This window comes from Natator depressus, chromosome 3 (genome assembly GCF_965152275.1).
Source record: "Natator depressus isolate rNatDep1 chromosome 3, rNatDep2.hap1, whole genome shotgun sequence".
Lineage (NCBI taxonomy): Eukaryota > Metazoa > Chordata > Testudines > Cheloniidae > Natator > Natator depressus.
The window spans coordinates 196,662,672-196,684,144 of NC_134236.1; the positions used below are offsets into that span (position 1 = coordinate 196,662,672).

The window sequence follows — 21,473 nt, forward strand, 5'->3', positions numbered from 1 at the left end:
ATTCATTTGTGAATGCATCACCTTTTTCTCCTTTCTCTTCTCCCAGCTCCACATATATCTGTGACAGTCCTAATTCCCCTCATCCCTTTAATTACCATTAGCATTCTATTCATATTGTGTCCTATTGTTGCCCTTACTTTTTCAGCTGCAAGCTTTAACAGTCTGAAGTTCTTTTTGTTTGCTTCCCCACTTTCCGCTACATCTATTTGAGTGTTTTTAACTTCAGATTTCCAGGCTGTGTCTTGTGAAGTCCCTTTGGCTATCTCTTACTCCTGTTTTTCTCTTCAAAAAAGCTGTGGTTTGCTGCTCTTTAATTACTGAATTATATAATTGGTTGCTCCAGACTTCTTCCATTCAGCTGATGTAACTGTCATAGGTTTCCTGAAGTCAATGGACCTGTGATCTTTTACACTGTCTCAGGATCTTCCCCATGGATTTTAATACTTCGACCGTACTTACTAAGCTTATTCATGCCTGTAAGCATGATGGGCATCTCAGATGTCCCCACATCCATTTGCACTGCTGTGTTCTGGAAGTCCAGTATTTAGTCCATTTAACTCAAGTACTTTATAATTATTACTAGAACAGAGAAAACTGTGGAATAGTCATTGCGGCCATAAAAAGAGAGAATTTCAGTTTGTGTTGATCCAATTTGAAATTTTTTCCAACTTTTCGATGAGCAAAAAACGTTGAAAAATTTGGTTTTAGATCAACCTGAAAAGAATTTCTGGAAATTGCCAGCCAACCGAGATATTTACTATTCATCTAGTGCTAGTGTAACACCAACAGACCCCAGTCATCGACGGGCGGGATCAAACCTAGGACCTCTGGAGCTTAGCGCATGAGCCTCTAATGCATCAGCTAAAAGCCATATGCTTCTTAGCTAGGGCTGTAGAGCAGACTCCTTTAACTCTCTCTAAGTGGTCTCGGTGCCACTAGATGGGACGGAACAGCACACCCCAGGAGGTGTGGGTTACGCTAGTTAATAGCACTGCAATTCCTTATTGTGCCCACATGCACAATCAGTTCCTTGTGACTCGTAAAATGGAAATCCAGGATGGCTTCTCCTCCAGTCATATTCTTTACTTTCTAAACACAAGGCTATCCTCTGTATAACTCAATGGTAACTTTATTATTCTATATTTAGGACCTAATTAACATCTTGAGTCAAGAATTTTAATGCAATTCCCCTAACAGCTACTCAGAGTCATTTTCACTCTGCCTCTGGCTTGGGGGCTTACTGCTGGTGCCCCCTGTAGTTCCTCCTTTGCTATTTTCATTTTGTCCTTTCTTACCCAAAGTATCTCACTAGTTTCATCTGATTCTCAAGTCTGTTCTCACTGGTCTGACTGCACTAGAACAAGGGGCTGGAGCCAGGAGGAACATTGCTGCTGCAACAAAAAGAAGCCCTCACTGCCACTGACCAGCCTCACAGAAGAAACAAAGAGGATGTTTTCTTTACATATTCATTCTCATGGATTTTTAAAAAGAGCAAAAATGAATATAGAGTAAATATTTTAAATTCTATAGTATATGCATGAAGTTTAAATAAAGGAACCCAGCCTAACTGGTTATCATTTATCTCTTTAGTGACCGGCTATATAAAGCCAAAGTTGGATTCATCTGATGGGATGTTGTAACGTATGAAAAGGACTCCATTAGGAATTAAAGCAGGCCAACATGCACAGCAGCACAGCTCTGTCTCCAGAAAAGAATCAGAGGGTAGTATTTTGCCCTGCTGTGGCTCCAGAGAGCATGACTACCTGGGCAAAAAAGGTGCAAACGCCAAATGAGTTAACTCAATTGTATTAGCTTAATTCAACTTAACCCCCATCTCCCTCATGGACACTTGTCTAAACACAGATTCATGTATTTTAGATTGAGTTGGTGGTGTTGTAGCTTATGTTGAAGCATAGGCTACAACGTAATCAGCTCAAACGATCTAAAGATGTCATACTATGTCTACACATGTTTTATGAGGGCTTGAAGGTTCAACTGAACTGAGCTAATTTAATTGATCTAACTTGATTGAAAAACACCTTCTTTGCCCAAGTAGACTGGGCTACAAAGTATACAGTGTGTGTAATGGGATATAAACAGCACAATGTCGGGATGTTGCCATGCAATTATTATAGCCACATTGCCCATGTCACACTAAACAGTGTGTCATTCCACTTCTCTTTTTGGATGAAGTTTGATCATTGCAAAAGAAACTGAATACTACACTTACAATTCAAAAATGAAATATCTACAGTAAATTCAAATTGAACATGAGAATATTTTTAAATCTTTCTGAAATTCTACCCCATGAGGAACAGTCCTCATCAAAATTTCTATAATAAATGTTGATTTTATTTTAAAATCAGAAGACATTAACAGAAACTTAGGAACAGCTGCCATTGATCACCAAGGATATTTTCAAACCTCACTAGATTTCAGCTGCTTACTTGTTACAAATAGTTTTACGAAGTCAATATACTGTTTTATCTGAAACAGTTAATGGAACAATATTTTCTTCCTTCTTTATGTCATTTTGATTAAATTTGATCTGATTTTCTCCAGACTCTGATATCTACCCCTTGTCTCCCCAACTCCTGTTTTAATAATCTGACTTTCTTGTTGTTTATTTAATCCGAAATGTATTTTTAGAGCCTCTATAAAAGTACTAAACAGTTTAGTTAAGATGTAAAATGAGCTTCTGCAGCTGGAGCAGGATAAAAATAAAGACAAAGGCCAGTCACAGCTAATGACATCAGTAGAATTCTGATTTCCATCAGCTGAGAATCTGGCCAATATACGACCGAGAATTTCCTAAATTCACACATTAGAAATACTAACCTCCGTTTAGAGATATTTACCTGACTGATATAATTGGTGGATACATTTTCCAAGTAAAGCTTGCACAGCTGTGCATATACATTTGCACGCCTCACTTATGCATGTTACCTGACGTATGCACGTAAATGTAGTCTATGCACACTTAGCTATTTAAGACTGTAACTAGCACACAAAAATGCCCGAGTATGCAAACTCATCAAATATATGCAAATATGATAGGCACATCCAAATATATGCATGTAAATGCACCCTTCTAACTTTGAAAATCTGGCCCTTTGAAATACAAAGCATGAGATGTATTTCATAAGATCAAGGAACCATGCTTATTAAATGAAACATCAATAAAATAATTATTTTACAGGTCATAAATTATAAATTTATGGTGATGGATTCTGGTGGGTTGACGTTATAAATTATGTTATTCGACCATCTCTTTTCATCTCTATTTTTAAGGAAAAATTCACTAGACCACAATCATCTCCCCCTCAATAATTAGTGAGGTTATATTCTTCAGAGTCAACTATTTGACCAATGGCCTCCTGCTAAGTTTTGTAGGAATCATAAAATCATAGAATATCAGGGTTGGAAGAGACCTCAGGAGGTCATCTAGTCCAACCCCCTGCTCAAAGCAGGACCAATCCCCAACTAAATCATCCCAGCCAGGGCTTTGTCAAGCCTGACCTTAAAAACTTCTAAGGAAGGAGATTCCACCACCTCCCTAGGTAACGCATTCCAGTGTTTCACCACCCTCCTACTGAAAAAGTTTTTCCTAATATCCAACCTAAACCTCCCCCACTGCAACTTGAGACCATTATTCCTCATTCTGTCATCTGCTACCACTGAGACCAGTCTAGATCCATCCTCTTTGGAACCCCCTTTCAGGTAGTTGAAAGCAGCTATCAAATCCCCCCTCATTCTTATCTTCTGCAGACTAAACAATTCCAGTTCCCTCAGCCTCTCCTCATAAGTCATGTGTTCCAGTCCCCTAATCATTGTTGTTGCCCTCTGCTGGACTCTCTCCAATTTGTCCACATCCTTCTTGTAGTGTGGGGCCCAAAACTGGACACAGTACTCCAGATGAAGCCTCACCAATGTCGAATAGAGGGGAACGATCACGTCCCTCGATCTGCTGGCAATGCCCCTACTTATACATCCCAAAATGCCATTGGCCTTCTTGGCAACAACGGCAGAGTGTTGACTCATATGCAGCCTCTCGTCCACTGTAACCCCTAGGTCCTTTCGTGCAGAACTGCTGCCTAGCCATTTGGTCCCTAGTCTGTAGCGGTGCATGGGATTCTTCCGTCCTAAGTGCAGGACTCTGCACTTGTCCTTGTTGAACCTCATCAGATTTCTTTTGGCCCAATCCTCTAATTTGTCTAGGTCCCTCTGTATCCTATCCCTACCCTCCACTGTATCTACCTCTCCTCCCAGTTTAGTGTCATCTGCAAACTTGCTGAGGGTGCAATCCACACCATCCTCCAGATCATTTATGAAGCTATTGAACAAAACCGGCCCGAGGACTGACCCTTGGGGCACTCCACTTGATACCGGCTGCCAACTAGACATGGAGCCATTGATCACTACCCGTTAAGCCCGACAATCTAGCCAACTTTCTATCCACCTTATAGTCCATAGGATCATAACATGTAAAATTAACCATTGGAGCAGTTCTCTTCCTGTCAGTTCTTAGTGGAACAGTTGTGTGTTAGATACAACTGCTTTACCAGCCCAGCTTTTGTGCCACCCCCAGGCTGTCCTTATTCCTTTCTCTTCCAGTCGTGGTGCATTAACAATTTTCAATTTCTTGTTCTTCCATACCACATATGACATGCATGCTCTTAAAGATTTTTATTATTCCTACAATTATGCTAAAACCTGAGGAAAAAGACACAACATTAAGAAATAATACATCTTTATGAAGTACTTACAATCGATCTGATATTGTTTTCTTTTGCCAGTTTCAGGGATGATTTATAGCAACTTGCCAGGTCTTCTTTATGAGTATCACTGATATGGCCTCTTGCTATTGGTCCCACCGTATGAATGACATCTGCAAAAAATGGGGAAAAAAATCACTTTACTCCTAATGTGGGTAATGATTGGGAAAGGGGCTAATTTCTGGAGAAGGGTCTAGAAATCGCAACTGCATTAAAAAGGCAAAAAAAAAAAAAAAGCAACAGGGCAGTCTGACAAATATCTTCAATACCTGTATACAAATGCAGGGAGTATGGGGGACAAGCAGGATGAACTGGAAGTCATGGTATATGAAGAAAATTATGACTTAATTGGCATCACAGCGACTTGGTGGGACAACTGCCATGATTGGCATGTTATGGCATGTTATTACATGTTCCAAAAGGATAGCTATGGGAAAAACAGAGGTGTTGTGCTGTACATCAAGAATGTATACACCTGCTCCGAAGTCCAACGGGAACCAAGTGACAGACGTGCTGAGCCCCTGGATGAGAATAATAAGGGAAAAGAATGGTAGCACTGTTATGGTGGGGGTCTATTATAGACCACCAAATCAGGAAGAGGAAGTGAACGAGTCATTCTATCTACAAGCAGGTAACAAGATTAGTTAACACACATGAGCTAGTATTAATAGTGGATTTTAACTTCCCTGATATCTGTTAGAACACTGTTGCAGCAAAACGTAATACATCCTGCAAATTCTTAGCATGCATAGGGGACAGCTTTGTGATTCAGAAAGTTGAGGAAACAACTAGTGGGTCAACCCCGGGACCCATCCCCTATCCAACCCCCCCTCCTCCCTGTCCCCGGACTGCCCCGCCCCCTATCCACACCCCCGCCTCCTGATAGGCCCCCTGGACTCCGACACCCTATCCAAACTCCCCTGTTCTTCAACCGCCCCCACCTCCTCCAGAACCTCTGCCCTATCCAACCGCCCCCTGCTCTGTCCCCTGACTGCCCCCTGGGACCTCCTACCTGCCGTGTGCGCGCCGCCGCCACCCCCTTACCATGCCGCTCAGAGCGGCAGGAGTTTGCAGCCCCGCTGCCCGGGTGGAGCCAGCCGCACAGCGGCATGACTGTGGGAGAGGGGGGAGAGCAGTGGAGGGGCCGGAGGCTAGCTTCCCCGGCCAGGAACTCAGGGGCCGGGCAGGACGGTCCTGCGGGCAGGATGTGGCCCGCGGGCCATAGTTTGCCCACCTCTGAGTCAGAAAGAAAAGGAGTTGAAGGAGACTGGCAGTTCTTAAAAGATATAATACTAGAGACTCAACATCAAGCTATTGTGATGCAGAGTAAAGATAAGAAGAGCCACGGGAGGCCAATGTGGCTGCACAAAGAGCTTTTTAGCTATCTAAAAACCAAAAAGGGATACATACCCGAAATGGAAGGAGGGGCATGTCACCACGGAAGTATACATTGGAATAGCACGAGTGTGTAGGGAACAAAATCAGGAAAGCCAAGGCAAAGAAAGAGTTACAGCCAGCAAAAAATGATAGAGATAACAGGAAGGGGTTCTCCAAATATGTCAGACAAAAAAGAAAGATCAAGGATGGTGTGAGTCCGCTGCTCAATGGAGGTGGAGAGCTGGTAACGGAAGATGATAGGAGAGCAGAGCTACTCAATCCCTACTTTGCTTCAGTCTTCTCACAAAAAATAACATGTGACCAGATGACTAGCAAAGTTACCATAGACAATAAAGGGCAATGGATGCAGATCGGGAGAAGTAAAGAACACATCAGAGATCTTCTGACCAATCTGAATGAATTCAATTCAGCAGGGCCAGATGCTATTCACCCGAGGGTACTGAAGGAATTAGCCACTGGCAATAATATTTACAAACTCATGGATGACAGGAGAGATCCCAGAAGACTGGAGAAGGGTTAACGTAGTGCCCATCTTCAAAAAGGGGGAAAATGTGGAGCTGGGGAACTATAGACCAGTCAGCCTGTCTTCAATATCTGAGAAGCTACTAGAGCAATGTATAAAACATTCAATTGGTGAGTACCTGGATGACGAAGGGGTAATCCTATCAGCCAACATGGATTGACCAAGAAGTTCCAGTCATGCCAAACCAGTTCGATTTCCTTTTTTGACAGAGTAACAGATTTGGTGGATAGGGGGAATGAGGTGGACATAATATACCTGAACTTCAGCAAGGCTTCTGACACATTCCCAGATAACATTCTATTAAGTAAGCTGAACTATTAAGTAAACAAAACAACCATTAAGTGGATACATAACTGGTTAAACAATCACAAACAAAGAGTAACTATTAATGGATTGGAGGGAGGTCTCAAGTGGGGTTCCATAGGGATCTGTTCTGGGGCTGGTGTTAACATCTTTATTAATGACCTGGATGTAGGTATAGCGAGCATACTGATCAAGTCTGCAGATGACACAAAGCTGGGGGTTGGGGTTGCAAATACTCTGGAGGACAGAGCTAAAATTTAGGGATCTTGATAGATTGGAAAACAGGGCTGGAGACAACAAAATGAAATTCAACAAAGACAAATTGAAGGTGCTACACTTAGGGAAGAAAACCCAAATGCACAAATACAACATAGAGGAAAACTGGCTTTGCAGCAGCACGGCTGAGAAGGATCTCGGAGTTGTGGTGGATCACAGCCTCAACATGAATCAGCGATGCGATGCTATTGCAAAAAAAGCAAACACAATTTTAGGTTGCGTTAACAGAGGTATAACATGTAAGTTACAGGTGCTTGTTAGGCCTCAGCTGGTGTACTGTGTCCAATTTTGGTCACCCATGTATAGAAAGGATGTAGAGAAACGGGCAAGGATCCAGAGGTGAGTGACAAAGGTGATCAAAGGGATGGAAGGCAGCCATGAGAGCAAAGGCTGAAGGAACGGGGCATGTTTAGTTTCAAAAAGAGGAGATTAAGGGGGGATATGATAGCGGTCTTCAGATACTTGAAAGGATGCCATACAAAAGATGGAGAAAAGTTGTTCTCTCTTGCCACAAAGGGCAGGACAAGGGGCAATGGGTTCAAACAACAGCATAGCAGACTTAGATTGAAACTCACGAAAAACTTCCTAACTGTAAGAACAGTAGGACAATGGAACAGACTGTCTCGGGAGGTTGTGGAAGCTTTTTTACTGAATCTTGGCAGGGAGTTAGACTAGATGACCCTTCTAACCCTATGATTCTATGATTATTAATGGCCTCCTGATTCTGGACCACTATTGCAACATTACGAGCTATCATCTGCAGTTACTGTACCTGGACACAAAGATTTAAACAATAATGTAAGAAATGCACATAATTGGTATCCATGAGATAATACCTTTGTAGGAGATTAACTGAAATGAAAACAACTGTAAAGTTACATTTTAAAGTAGTAGTACATTTGAGTTAAAGCAAAAATGAGAAAAATGTACTGAACTGTATATTATTTCTGTTACAAGCTGCCTACTACTTACACCGTAAATAAAATGGCTCCATAAATACTTTAATCTGTAGTTAAGAGTTTCTGTAAATGCTGTAGAACAATTTCTAACAGTCATTGCCATTCCTTAGCATTCCAACAATGGGGAGAAAATTTAAAATTCAAGTTTTACCATCAAGACCATTGACAGGTAGAATGTGATGTGCGTCATTCTTTTTCATTAAAATCTCTGGGAACTTTTCTTAAAGACCATTTAAAAAAAATAAGCACATTCCTCTAAACTTTGTTGACCTATGAAAGTGTTAATTACCAAGGGATTAGCAGACCTTTCACATAAGAAAAGATTCAATCAAAACACTATGCAATTTAAAAAAAACAACTAATTCTGTCTAAAGAAACAACACATACAGAGAGAGTAGAGCCAGGGATTGCAGTAGAATTCTTCTGAATTCATTGACATAGTAACCAGGTCCTACAATACCAGATATAAAGTTCTTAAACCAGGGTGTTCTCTGAAAAAATGAAGTAAAATTACTTAAAAAACTATAAACTAAAATTTATCGTTAAAAATATTTCTAAATTTTGTTTAAAAGTTGCATATAGTGAGCACATTTACTTTTCAAATCCCATTTCTACATGCAGTAACACCACCAGGATGAGTAAAGATGACAGGTAGCTACATCCTTTTTTGTGTGTTGTGGATAGTCCCCCACAATCCACCGTGGCAGCAGTAATCAGGGATGACCCACTCTCTTGTACATTGTCCTGTACTATACCTTGACCTCCTTGCCATATCATGCTGTTTACAGTAATCAGACAGTTCTCATCTCACACAGAAGCTAGTCACACCAGTCAACTAATACCTCTACACCACACATGAATGGCTTGCATGCATTTCCAAGTGTTGGCATCCTTAGAATTTCTGGACCAAGTTGTGGCTGCTGTGGAAATCATAGAATCTATATGTTTGCCAAAACCACGATTTCCCCCTTCTTGCGGCAATACATGTGCGTAGTACATTGGAGGGCATGTCAAATCAAAGGTGAATTGATCTAATATCTATAAATGCACTTGATCTTCTCAAGTTCCACCAACATCAGTTGCCTTCCACAAAGGAACACAGGGATAGCCAGACTTTATCAGACCTGAAGACCATCTAATCTAGCATCTTGTCATCAAAACTGGCTAGCAACAGATGACTCAGAGGAAGATGCAAGAATGTCACAGGAGACATATGTGGGATAATTTACTCCTGGGAAGGTCTCATCCTAACCCATAATAAAGACTGGCTTAAATGCTGAAGCATGAGACTTTTTACCCCCTTCCAAAACTTTGTTTGCATTAACTGTTATAACGGTATATTCTTGTTATCCATATAAACACCCAATCTCTCTCTGAATCTTTCCAGATTTCTCTTGAATTTTCTGAGGTGGCCACCATCCCACTCTGTTTCTGGCATGGACACGCAGAATCACAGACTCTTAGAACTTCACAAAACTTGCCTAATTTGAACTGAATTTTGCTTCTAGCATTTTTTTAGTTGATGAATGCACACTGTAGAGAACCCAAATGAATATAAATACAGCAGAATGATAGCTGATAGGAAACTTCATGAATCCAGTATGAATCAAACTTGGAAGGATATATACAGCTTGCCTTCCTAACTACTATAAATACACAATGAGAAGCACATAAAAGGGCAACTACCATTCTTCTCCTTTTAATCACAGTAATGTCTTCTAGTTATAGGAACAAGATTGGACAGACTGGATAATTTCTGTTGATTGTCACAGCTGCTATATAGTAACTACAGCAGTGCCCTTCTAAATTGTTTAAAAAAACTGAAACGCGAAGCAGACATTTAGTCTTTGTCAGATGACAAGTAGGATGACAACTGGTGATCCAAACAGCTAAGATGGTTTTATCTTTGAGTTCACAGAAACACTATTTTTAGTGTGTACTTTAGGCAATATAATAAACAGAACTGTTACTACCTAACTAAAACAAATAACGTAGCTGGTTTATAACTTGCCTATGCTGGAAGTGACAGGCTTGTGTCAGTATTTCCATTAGGAAATGTTTCATACCAGGTGTTTATAAAATATGACTATAGCAATGCCCCAAGTAGGAACTTTGCAAATAAAGTTTCTAAGTTTTTGTGTTCGATTTTAACAATGTTAAAGAAAAAAGAAAAGGCACTTCTGGTCATTTTCTCAATATTTGTTTCTTGAAAGAGGCAAGCCTCAAGAACAGAATGGATGGAGGTTAGAGATCAGTAAAACTGCTCTCCTCCAAGGCCATTACACATTTACGGAAACTAGAATTAGAGGGTACCATCATACATATTTAACTCACAACTATACATCAAGCAACAGACAAACAAAATGAACATGAAACAAACATAACGGAAAATAGAAAAGCTGTGTAAGAGAAGAGGACTGATCATAAAATGATTCCCTCCAAGTTTTTTAATACTGATCCAATATGTATTTGAAGGTACAGCTATCCAAAAGCTGAAACTGAAATGGGAAAATGAATTACAATTATAATTTATTAATAAACTGCAGGATGGGGTTTTGGACTAAAGCCCAAATCCTGAGTTAGTTGCTGTGTTCCTTCTTTCCAATTGGAAGAATTTCTGCTTTTGTTTTTCTGGTTAAATATATACTTTATCCTTTTAATCTCTGTGTTGTAAAATGCAAATCCTAAGCACATCCAAAACATGGGGGTAAACCAAGTTAATGTTTTTCTTGGAACCTTTGAATTTGCACTTCTTGACTTTTTGTGATTTTTCACTGTGCATCGTTAACATCACATTAACGTATCCCTAGGCACTTAATGTAAATAGGTTCCCTTAAATGTGATTAAATAGTTCTTGTATGTTAATTTATAGAAATCAGGAACAGGTGGTCCTATTGACTAATGCAATGACCTGTCATGTCTGTCAACGCGTTTCTAAATTTGCGTTAAGGGGTAAGAAAATGACTTTTGTTGTTTAATTGCTTATCACTCTGGTGAATTGCTATTCCAAGCACATCATTATCACAAACACATGATACAGCAGGACTTTATTAGCAGTGTAATAATAATGTCTCAATACGTTGTATGGTCAGCAGATGAACAGGGAGTGAAGATTTTATTGCTACACTTTGCCAGTAAAATTAATATATACATGCATACGTTGTCTATGTATACACTACCTCATTATATATTAGGGTCTGGCACAAAGGCTAAATCCTCCATGAACATGCTGATGCAGGCAAACAAAAAAAGAATTCATGATGTTAAGGACCGATAGGCCCAGACTGGACTATTTTATTTATATACATCTAGGAAGAGTTTCTTGTTTCAACCCTCAAGTGTTGCCTAGGGTCAGGATGTTTCACTCTGTTTTCATATTCCTCTGGTTGCCTTGTGACAACAGAATCCTGGATCCCTCCCAAAAATAATTCTGCAGTGGGTATCTTGGCCCCATTAGTTTGGCTAGTCAGAATTCCATCCCCAACAATATACTGAAATACAACTAAAGGAAAAATCACTAAAGTTCTGCAAAATAACAGCATATGGGGAGCAATAAGGAGCTAGCTTTACACAGAACAAGTCTTGCCAAACAAACTTGGTTATTTTTGTTTTGAAAGAAAAGTAAATAAGGAAGTGTTATTTACTCCTCATAACACAAGAACTAGGGGTCACCAAATTAAATTAATAGGCAGCAGGTTTAAAACAAACAAAAGGAAGTATTTTTTCACACAATGCAGAGTCAACCTCTGGAACTCCTTGCCAGAGGATGTTGTGAAGGCCAAGACTACAACAGGGTTCAAAAAAGAACTAGATAAATTCATGAAGGATAGGTCCAACAATGGCTATTAGCCAGGATGGACAGGAATGGTGTCCCTAGCCTCTGTTTGCCAGAAGCTGGGAATGAGCGCCAGGGGATGGATCACTTGATGATTACCTGTTCAGTTCATTCCCTCTGGGTCACCTGGCATTGGCCACTGTTGGAAGACAGGATACTGGGCTAGATGGCCCTTTGGTCTGACCCAGTATGGCTGTTCTTATACTCTTATAAAAGCATTACAAAATTAGTGGATAAAGGCAAAAATGGTAGAAATACTCAGATTTTGTTTTTTTAATGTATTTCATACAGTATTTGTTACATGAGATTTTGCTTTCCAGATTAATTGAAGTTAGCATGGATAGGAACACAGCCAAAGGGACTGAATACCGGCTTCTGGAACATAAACAAAGAGTAATGATAAATGGCAAAGTATTGAGCTGAGAGGTGTTTAGCACAGTACTTCAGGGATCTGCACTAGGTCTGTTCTCATTTAGTACGCTCAGTAATGCTCTGGAAGAGTAAATGAAACATATTTGCGAAAATAGGAGAAAGGATATTAAATTGGGTAAAATTGCAACACCAGTGAAAACAGAGAGGACTAGTATGAAGGGACCTAGAGAGATTAGAAACATGGGCAGAAAACATCAAAATGCAGGCTACTATGTTTGGGGGGAAATAATCTGAAACACAGATATTTAATGGGAGAAAGAAACATGGAGAGCAGTAAGGTTTTAATGCTCTATCTGCCTAGAGCCTGAGTAATTTGGACTCCATCTGGCTGGAATGTGGAGAAGTTGGGGAGGTAACATTTAACTCTGGACATCAGGGCTGGGTACTGCACTACTCACCTTTCCCCCATGGCCACAGCCCATCACTGCAAGTTGCATAGGGGTACTGGCGCTACTGTATTAGTGTAAACGTGGATCTGTGTGCTTTTCTCTGGCCTGCCCCAGTCTAACCTAAAGTGGCCTTCCATGCTAGCCTATGCAGGGCCAGCATGGAGACCCCTTCCACAGTATGTAGGGTTAAACAAAAAAGGTGTAAGAAATAATCAGATCTTAGTGAGGGCTAACAAATTGCAATTGGTTAAAAACTTTAATTTTAATACCAAAATTAAGTTGCCAGTGTTCCTTTAAAACTTCAACCTTACTCTGCGCAGTCTGCAGCAAAGCCAAGTGTCTCTGACAAGAAATTTAGTTTAGAGAGAAAGCTGTGTGAATGTGATTGTATATCATTTACCATATCATTGTACATCAATTTTTAACAGTTCACCGAGGGGCAGTGCCTATGTTGAATGCGTATTTTTACTCAGCACATAGAAATGGATCCAACTGCTTTCAGTGATAATATCCCGGAGAGATGAAAATGTTTGTACTTTTAAAAGGAAGAGGGATTTTCTCTCGTTCCAGTGCATGCTGGGGAAGACAGACAGGGGAAGAGATAGGGTTGGTACAAGGACTACAGCGCTTAGAGCTGCTAAACGTAAGGAGAGTCACCTATGGGACCGAGGGAACAATTTAATTTACACCAGGATTTCTAAGACATTTCTTGTAGCAGACAGCTGTGGCAATCCAGCAGTGCGTGTTGTGAGACACAGTAGGAAGAAACTGAAGGTGTTGTTTCCTTTTTGCAAAGTTGTATCTTATATGAGCTGTACTGAACTGATTATCAGACACCTGGCTAGGGGCCTCAGTGGTCAAAGAGGACAGACCATGACAATTAAGCATTTATCTCAATGTATGATTCTATATTATCTCTGTTTACTTTGGCTTGGTTTTGCTCCAGATCAGCATAACCAGGAGTGGACATCTGACTCTTGCATAAACCACAACCTATTTTGAGGTATAGCAGGCCCTTGAACATTTCACCATTCCTGTTACTATTTAGACAACAATGAACATAAATATAATTTGCACATTTATTCAACACTTCAAAAGCATCACCCTGAAGATCTGTAAAAAACCAAAACCACATATAATATTCTGCTGTGCCATACATACAAAATGCAAATGGAGGAAGAGCAGAGAAGGATGAAAAACAACATTCAGTTGCAAATTGAAAAGTATGTGATTGTAATCCAAAATGAATATGGAAGGCACAGATGTAATTTACAAATATTCCTTTCTTGGTCTTTGCAAAGTGTAAAGTTAGCCTGCAAAAATATTAACTTAATAAATTCTCAAGCAAATGGAAAAGTACAAATAAGTTTCTCTCATTCTCTCTTTTTCAGAAGTGAGTGCACCATATTCAGACTGTTAATGAACTGGCAGACCAAGTCTAGAATCAATTACACATTTCTTTAATTTATCCCATTCGCGTATTCATATCCATAATCAGTCCATCTAGCCAACTACATAATGAAGCTGTGCCCTGTCAATCATAGACCAAACTGTAAGTATTTTCAAGAGAAAACTAATGTATTGCGTTTAGCTGAATATTTAAAAAAATATGATACCAAGACAAAGCATTAAGGTCTCTAATTTGTAAATGTTAGCAGTCGATCTACACAATAAGCACTGCCATATTAGTCCTGAAAAGGGATATCTAAAGTTTAATTGATGGGAAATAGAATTGCCCCCAAATATCTTACATAATAAATGTTACCGTGCCTACCATATGTACGTAGACTAATGCTTTGATATCCAAATTTGCTCAGCTTGTTCATACTCTATTTCAAGCTACACACAATTGTATATAAAATGTGCATTTTTAATCTGCAGACATGTTAAATTAAGGTAAACTGTTTATCATCCCCCAAGACCACTGTCTAATTTCAAAAAGAACAGGAGTACTTGTGGCACCTTAGAGACTAACAAATTTATTAGAGCATAAGCTTTCATGGGCTACAGCCCACTTCATCGGATGCATAGAATGGAACATATAGTAAGAAGATAGATAGATAGATAGATAGATAGATAGATAGATAGATAGATAGATAGATAGATAGATAGATAGATACACAGAGAGAAGGTGGAAGTTGCCATACAGACTGTAAGAGGCTAATTAATTAAGATGAGCTATTATCAGCAGGAGAAAAAAAACTTTTGTCGTGATAATCAAGATGGCCAGTTTAGACAGTTGACAAGAAGGTGTGAGGATACTTAACATAGAGAAATAGATTCAATATGTGTAATGACCCAGCCACTCCCAGTCTCTATTCAAACCCAAGTTAATGGTATCTAGTTTGCATATTAATTCAAGCTTAGCAGTTTCTTGTTCGAGTCTGTTTTTGAAGCTTTTCTGTTGCAAAATTGCCACCCTTAAATCTTTTACTGCGTGGCCAGAGAGGCTGAAGTGTTCTCCTACCAGTTTTTGAACGTTATGATTCCTGATGTCAGATTTGATATATCATGTGCCAGCAATGCCCTCTGCCATGTACACTGGCCAAACCGGACAATCTCTATGCAAAAGAGTAAATGGACACAAATCTGACATCAGGAATCATAACATTCTCCACAAATACTCCTGTTTTTTTTGCAGATACAGACTAACACAGCTGCTACTCTGAAACCTGTCTAATTTCAGTTATTTAATTATACATTTCTTGAGAAGTAAAATTGATTACTTCACTTTTCTTAATGCAGCGATCCATCTTTTTTTAGATTGCACTGTGCTAATCTGGAGTGCACAGGATTAAAAAAATCCAGTTCACAATAGATTTAAAGTATTCATTTGCTTATGTACATCATATCTTTTCACCTTCCTGGATCTGAACATCATTAAATAATATGTACTCTGTGTACCTACTTTATATGCAGACGCAAAACAAACATTTGCATTTTTTGGCAGATAAAGAGAGACAGCATGAGGTTTCTAGCCTTGAATTAATGAGCACTGCTCAGTTTAAGGTTCAACCCTTTTATAGCATACTTTATTACTAATATCACTGTTTTGGACATTTCAGACAATATGTTTCATGCTTCATTACATTCAAAAGACATGATATTTTAAAGCTCTATTCATAAAAAAATATTGGAGCCATTTTCAGACAAATGTCATATTTGGCACATAAAAAAGTAAAGAATATGCTTCTCATAAATGATTAATCAGTTTTCCCCTTTATGTATTGTGTGTATGTTTTAAGTATGATAAAGGAGAGAGAACTACAAAGCAATAGTCCCTATTGGGAAGGTAGGGAAATTTAGAGAGTCTGAGAGATCCCACAGGGAAATCAAGGAAACCTGTACTCCATAAATGGTTTCCAGACGAGAAGGATCTCTCAGAATCCATGGGAAGCTGGAAAAAAACATAAAGCTTGTTCTCAGTAATTGCCACTAACTCCAAAGGGTGCACAGGCAGCCTGAAAATGCAGTGATGCAAGTAAAAAACATGGCATTTCTGGCACTCATGCTGGTCATAAAATATAAGGCCCAGAATATGAGCTCACATACAACAGTGCTATTCCATTCAAACCTAAGGAATTTGTAGCATATAACTGAGATCAGAACCTGGCCATTAGCAGATGAAACAAAAATAAGGTCTGTTCAGGCAGGAGAAGCAAGTTAGGGATTGTACAGTCCACCCAAAAATGAGCCGGGTTCCGCAGGTATTCAGTACAACTGTGATAGGTGTCATAAATATAAAGACATACACTTATATATGACCAGCATTGCAACTTCTTTGGAAATTACTGTGTACCTGTAAAACGACGTGAAATTACTGCATTCATGCCTTTGAAAACCCAGCATAAAATTAAAGAACATGAACTGAACTCAATATAAATTAGATGAAACTACCATGTACGTGCCTTGAAAAATCAGCATCTAACACCCAGAGTAATTGGAGTACTGGTGGAATCATCCCATATTTAAAATAGGAGATACCTTGGAATCACCATCACGGGAGAGTGGCCAGTGTTGACTTTCTAATTGCACTTCCCACTGTATGCTGTTCTGACTGAGGTAGAGAACATTTCATGATTTTTAAGCCAGTCATGATTTTTTGCAGTCTGATTTATGATTTTTGAACACTTGGGGTTGGCAATACTATAATTTAAACAGGACAGCTCAGCCCCAGTGCAGTCCCTGCTATACAGTAAAGTTCTCCCTTCATATAACTTTATCATTACCAATCAGCGGACTGGAACACAGAAGATCAAGTGAGGTGACTCTTTTTTATTCTGTGTTTGTACAGGACCTATCACAATGGGATCATGGTCCCTGACTGGAGCCCTTAAGCAATACAGTAATACAAATAAATCATAACTATTATTTTATTATTTATCATTTTTATTAAGGGATACTTTCAATTTAACAATCAGACTTTTTTACCTACTATTGTTAGAAATGACACTGACATTATTCCCATTGAAAAAGATTAAAGAAAATATTTTATTTTCTGCATTTTCATTTTGTTTACTTTGTGTATTTTACAGCTTTTAGTCCATAATCCTATTATGTTGTTTCCCCCACAATACCCAGCAACAAAGAGAGAAAAAATTAAAATAAAAAAAAAATTGATTTAACTCTTCACCACATACATCCCAATCTTGACAATAGAATCTAGGGCAGGAGTAGCTCATGAAGTTAATTTAAAAACTCTTTTTTTTTTTTAATTGACTAGATTTCAAGTTGACAGTGTTAGTGTAACTGCCTTATACAAGTATGATAACAGAAATATCGGGACAGCTCTTTCAACTGTAAAGTGAGCCTCATACCTAGAAAAGGAATCTCATTTTGTATCATAATTTTTATTTTAATTCAGATGGCTGAAACCCGGCTAAAGTGCCCTCCTGATATCAACATGACCCAGATCCTAACTTGTGGAAATGCAATGCACGCAGAGTATCCGTGATATATTTATTTGAGCGTCTATTCTAAGTCTCTCATTCTGGGATGCACAGTAGTGTCAAAATGTCATTTCATCAGCAGGCAATGAAACAAATGCTAGCACCAGGAATTCATTGTCCTGCATGCCGCTTAAAAAGCAAACCAGCGAATCATATGGAAACATGAACACTTCAGAGTTTAATAGTAACATACTGACAGACAGCACATGTGATGAAAAGAAAAAAGTTATCTCACAAGTCTATCTATGTTACTCTTGCAGATACGGAGAAAAGAAATCAGGAATGAAAAGGGGAAAAATCAGTGTCTCAGCCTTACTTCCTGTATACTTTATTAATGATACAGCTGTTACTCTTCTGAACACTGCTGATAAGACGGGCAAGTTTAATACAAACATCACTTTCTTTTGCCAATAAACAGACGACAACCTTAACAACGTTAAATAGTCATTAAAACTTGGATGCAAGTCTTGGGATAGACCCTTTGCCCAAAATAACAGGGGCACAGCCCATGCCGCCATTCACCTAAAGTATGTTCTCATGTGGGTGAATCTGGCTGATCTCAGTCGTCAACCCATTAGAAGACTTGCCCTTGAGAAGAGTGTCCTTGCTAACAGTAAAAATAGTAAGTGGCCTGAACACACACAAAGATGCCCTGGACTCACCCCTGACCATGACTAAACTGACCTTTTCTTTTCAACGACTACAAAAGACAAGGCAATCAGTTACCAATTAATTACAAAAAGAAAAGGAGTACTTGTGGCACCTTAGAGACTAACAAATTTATTTGAGCATGAGCTTTCATGAGCTGCAGCTCACTTCATCGGATACATTCAGTGGAAAATACAGTGGGGAGATTTATATACACAGAGAACATGAAACAATGGGTGTTACCATACAATGCATCCGATGAAGTGAGCTGTAGCTCACGAAAGCTTATGCTCAAATAAATTGGTTAGTCTCTAAGGTGCCACAAGTCCTCCTTTTCTTTTTGTGAATACAGACTAACACGGCTGCTACTCTGAAACCAATTAATTACAGTAGCTGCTCAACCTGTGAGGCCATAGCCTGCACTGACCTGCAAGTTCACCACATCTATAGGTTACCTTTTCTCCTGCCTTTTTCTCAATAAAGTTTTTGTTGGAGAGGATTTTACCATGTTCATAATGTTCAACAACAACAAAGATTCATAAAGCCTTGACATATGTTTTCCAACTAGCACGTTATGCTCTGGTTTTATGGGTATCATCTGGACAAGTAAAAAGGTCTTGACTGTTGTTTAGTGGAAGTATCACAAATGCAAATTCAAAGCTAGACAGTATTCATTTCTTCATGGAGGCAAATTTTTTAATTAGTTTCTGGAAAAGGGCACTGCAAAATAAACTTTTAATTTCAATGCTAACATGCGGTAAGGGTTGAAAATTACAATAGGCCAGGTAGCATGTCAGCACTGATATACTACAACACTTTTTTCTGAGCACATAACAATTTGGAGAGCTAATAATAAAAAGAAGTGATGCCGAGATGATGAATGGATGCTATGCAATTAGACCTATTAGAATTCACAAGAGTCGACAGGCAATAATCAAACCACTTTCATGCTGCCCATTGCAATTATCTTTGCACTTAAGAATCAACAAAGCACATAATGACTTGCACTCGATTAAGGAATTCATGAAAAATGGAATTTTAATGGGCATGTTGAAAATTTGGCCCATTTATTACTTTACAGGACAACAGATTGTGAAAACTAGTTGAATAGTCATAAGTGTTCAAGAGAGGTTGCCAGTGCAAGATGAATGCTGTGATATTCCTGATGAGAAGAAATTCCTAATTCTCAGTGAAATAACTCCTACTGAAGGAACTGCACAGTCAATTATATGTACGTTCTGACAGAAATGTTATTGTTTGAGGATGATTAAAAAAGAAAAACATTCTGTTGACATTTTCAATTTCTGGATGACAAACACATCTGATCAAACTACAATGACTCAAGGCATGTGCCACAATTACCAAATCTATTTTTACATTCTTATCTGCTATATGAGTAGGATGATAATAGATTAACCTATCGGAGAGATCTCCAGATCATAAAATGTACTCAGAATAGTAAAATAAATGTTGGATTAAGTCTTCCTTTTAAAAAGCAAACACTTAAAGAAGAGGTTGGTTTAATTTCAAGAAACTGCTTTCATAGCTATTACTTTTCACTGTGTTTATCTTAGAACAAAACTGTTTATTAATATTCTGAATTTATTAATTCTGAAAATTGAGCGCTTGGGGGAAAAATCAGGGTTAGCCTGCTGTGTTGGCGAAATCAGTTGATTATGCTGAACTCAAATACTATATAAATGAATTCCACATTTTAAGTAAGAAAAAATATATGCACACTCATAATGTGAACAGTGCAGCTATACAAATATGAATAAAATCATCTATCCCAAACAAAATCACTGAAGAATCTACATTTAAAGCAACAAATTTTATATAAAAAGAAACATACCATACTACTATATGCCATCTGTTCCTGTAAGTCCAAAATACTTAAAATAATATTCACCATAGTTGAGGCAGCATTTAGATCATCATATACATTTGAAAATGTTCTTGATACCCTTGTCTTCACTGAGTTTATCATCTGTTCTGGAGAAGAAATATGCTAATTTTGGCTTAAAACTTATTGAACCTGTGATACAGAAATGTCAGTTGATGCTACTAAACAGTCAACATTTACTCACACTTACCACATTGTGGTGTTCAAGATATACAGTGTAGTTGTAGCCATGTCAGTCCCAGGATATTAGAGAGACAAAATGGGTGAGGTCATATCATTTATTGGACCAACTGCTCATATCTCCACTGCTACAATGATCAATATCCCCCTCAATATTCCTTTCAAGATCCGTGGATCCTAAACATGCCTATCACAACATGTGGCATACCTCAGTAAGAGCATTTAATGCGCAGTAACAATTTTATTATGTGGGAAAAACCAGACAATCACTATGCTCTCGAATGAACTCACAGAGGAAAATGATAAAAGACAAAGACATCCTATCACCTGTAGGTGAACACTTTTCACAAAGCGATCACTCTATATCTGATCTATCAGTTCTCATCCTCAAAGGAACCCTGTACAACACTTTCAAAAGTGGGAGATTAAATTCATTACTCTGCTTGACACTAAAAATCATGGACTGAACAGGGACACTAGATTTATGATTTATTGCAACAATCTGTAATCCACTAACCTCCTTTTTTTGTTCTATGACGACAGAGGTGTTAACGGGCCACTCTACCTTACCTTACAATATGTGCTCACTACTTATGCTAAAGAATCTGTTCCACCTTGCATTTTCCCAGACCTGAAGAAGAGCTCTGTGTGGCTCAAAATCTTGTCTCTCTCACTAACAGAAGTCGGTCCAATAAAAGATATTACCTCATCTACCTTGTCTCTTTTGTATTAAAGATATGTCATTCAAGTCTAGGGAAATACTCTAGTATCTCTTTTAAAAATGTGGTAGCTGTAGGGAAATTTTGACTTTCTAACAGAATCTGCTGAAATAGCATCTTTGCTATAGTAACTACTTAAAGTGGTTCTAATATAGAAGCCCCTACATTTGCACTAAAACAAAAT

At 38.7% G+C, this 21,473-nt stretch overlaps 1 protein-coding gene across 4 annotated transcripts in view; it reads right to left on the bottom strand.

The window, feature by feature from the left end:
• MACROD2 (mono-ADP ribosylhydrolase 2) overlaps positions 1-21,473 on the bottom strand; it is a 1,526,954-nt gene that overhangs the window by 751,691 nt on the left and 753,790 nt on the right. For all 4 annotated transcript variants that reach the window (XM_074949635.1, XM_074949637.1, XM_074949636.1 and 1 more), the window contains exon 6: positions 4,767-4,888. In XM_074949635.1, coding sequence (XP_074805736.1) covers positions 4,767-4,888 — 122 coding nt within the window. The remainder of the gene's footprint in view (positions 1-4,766; positions 4,889-21,473) is intronic.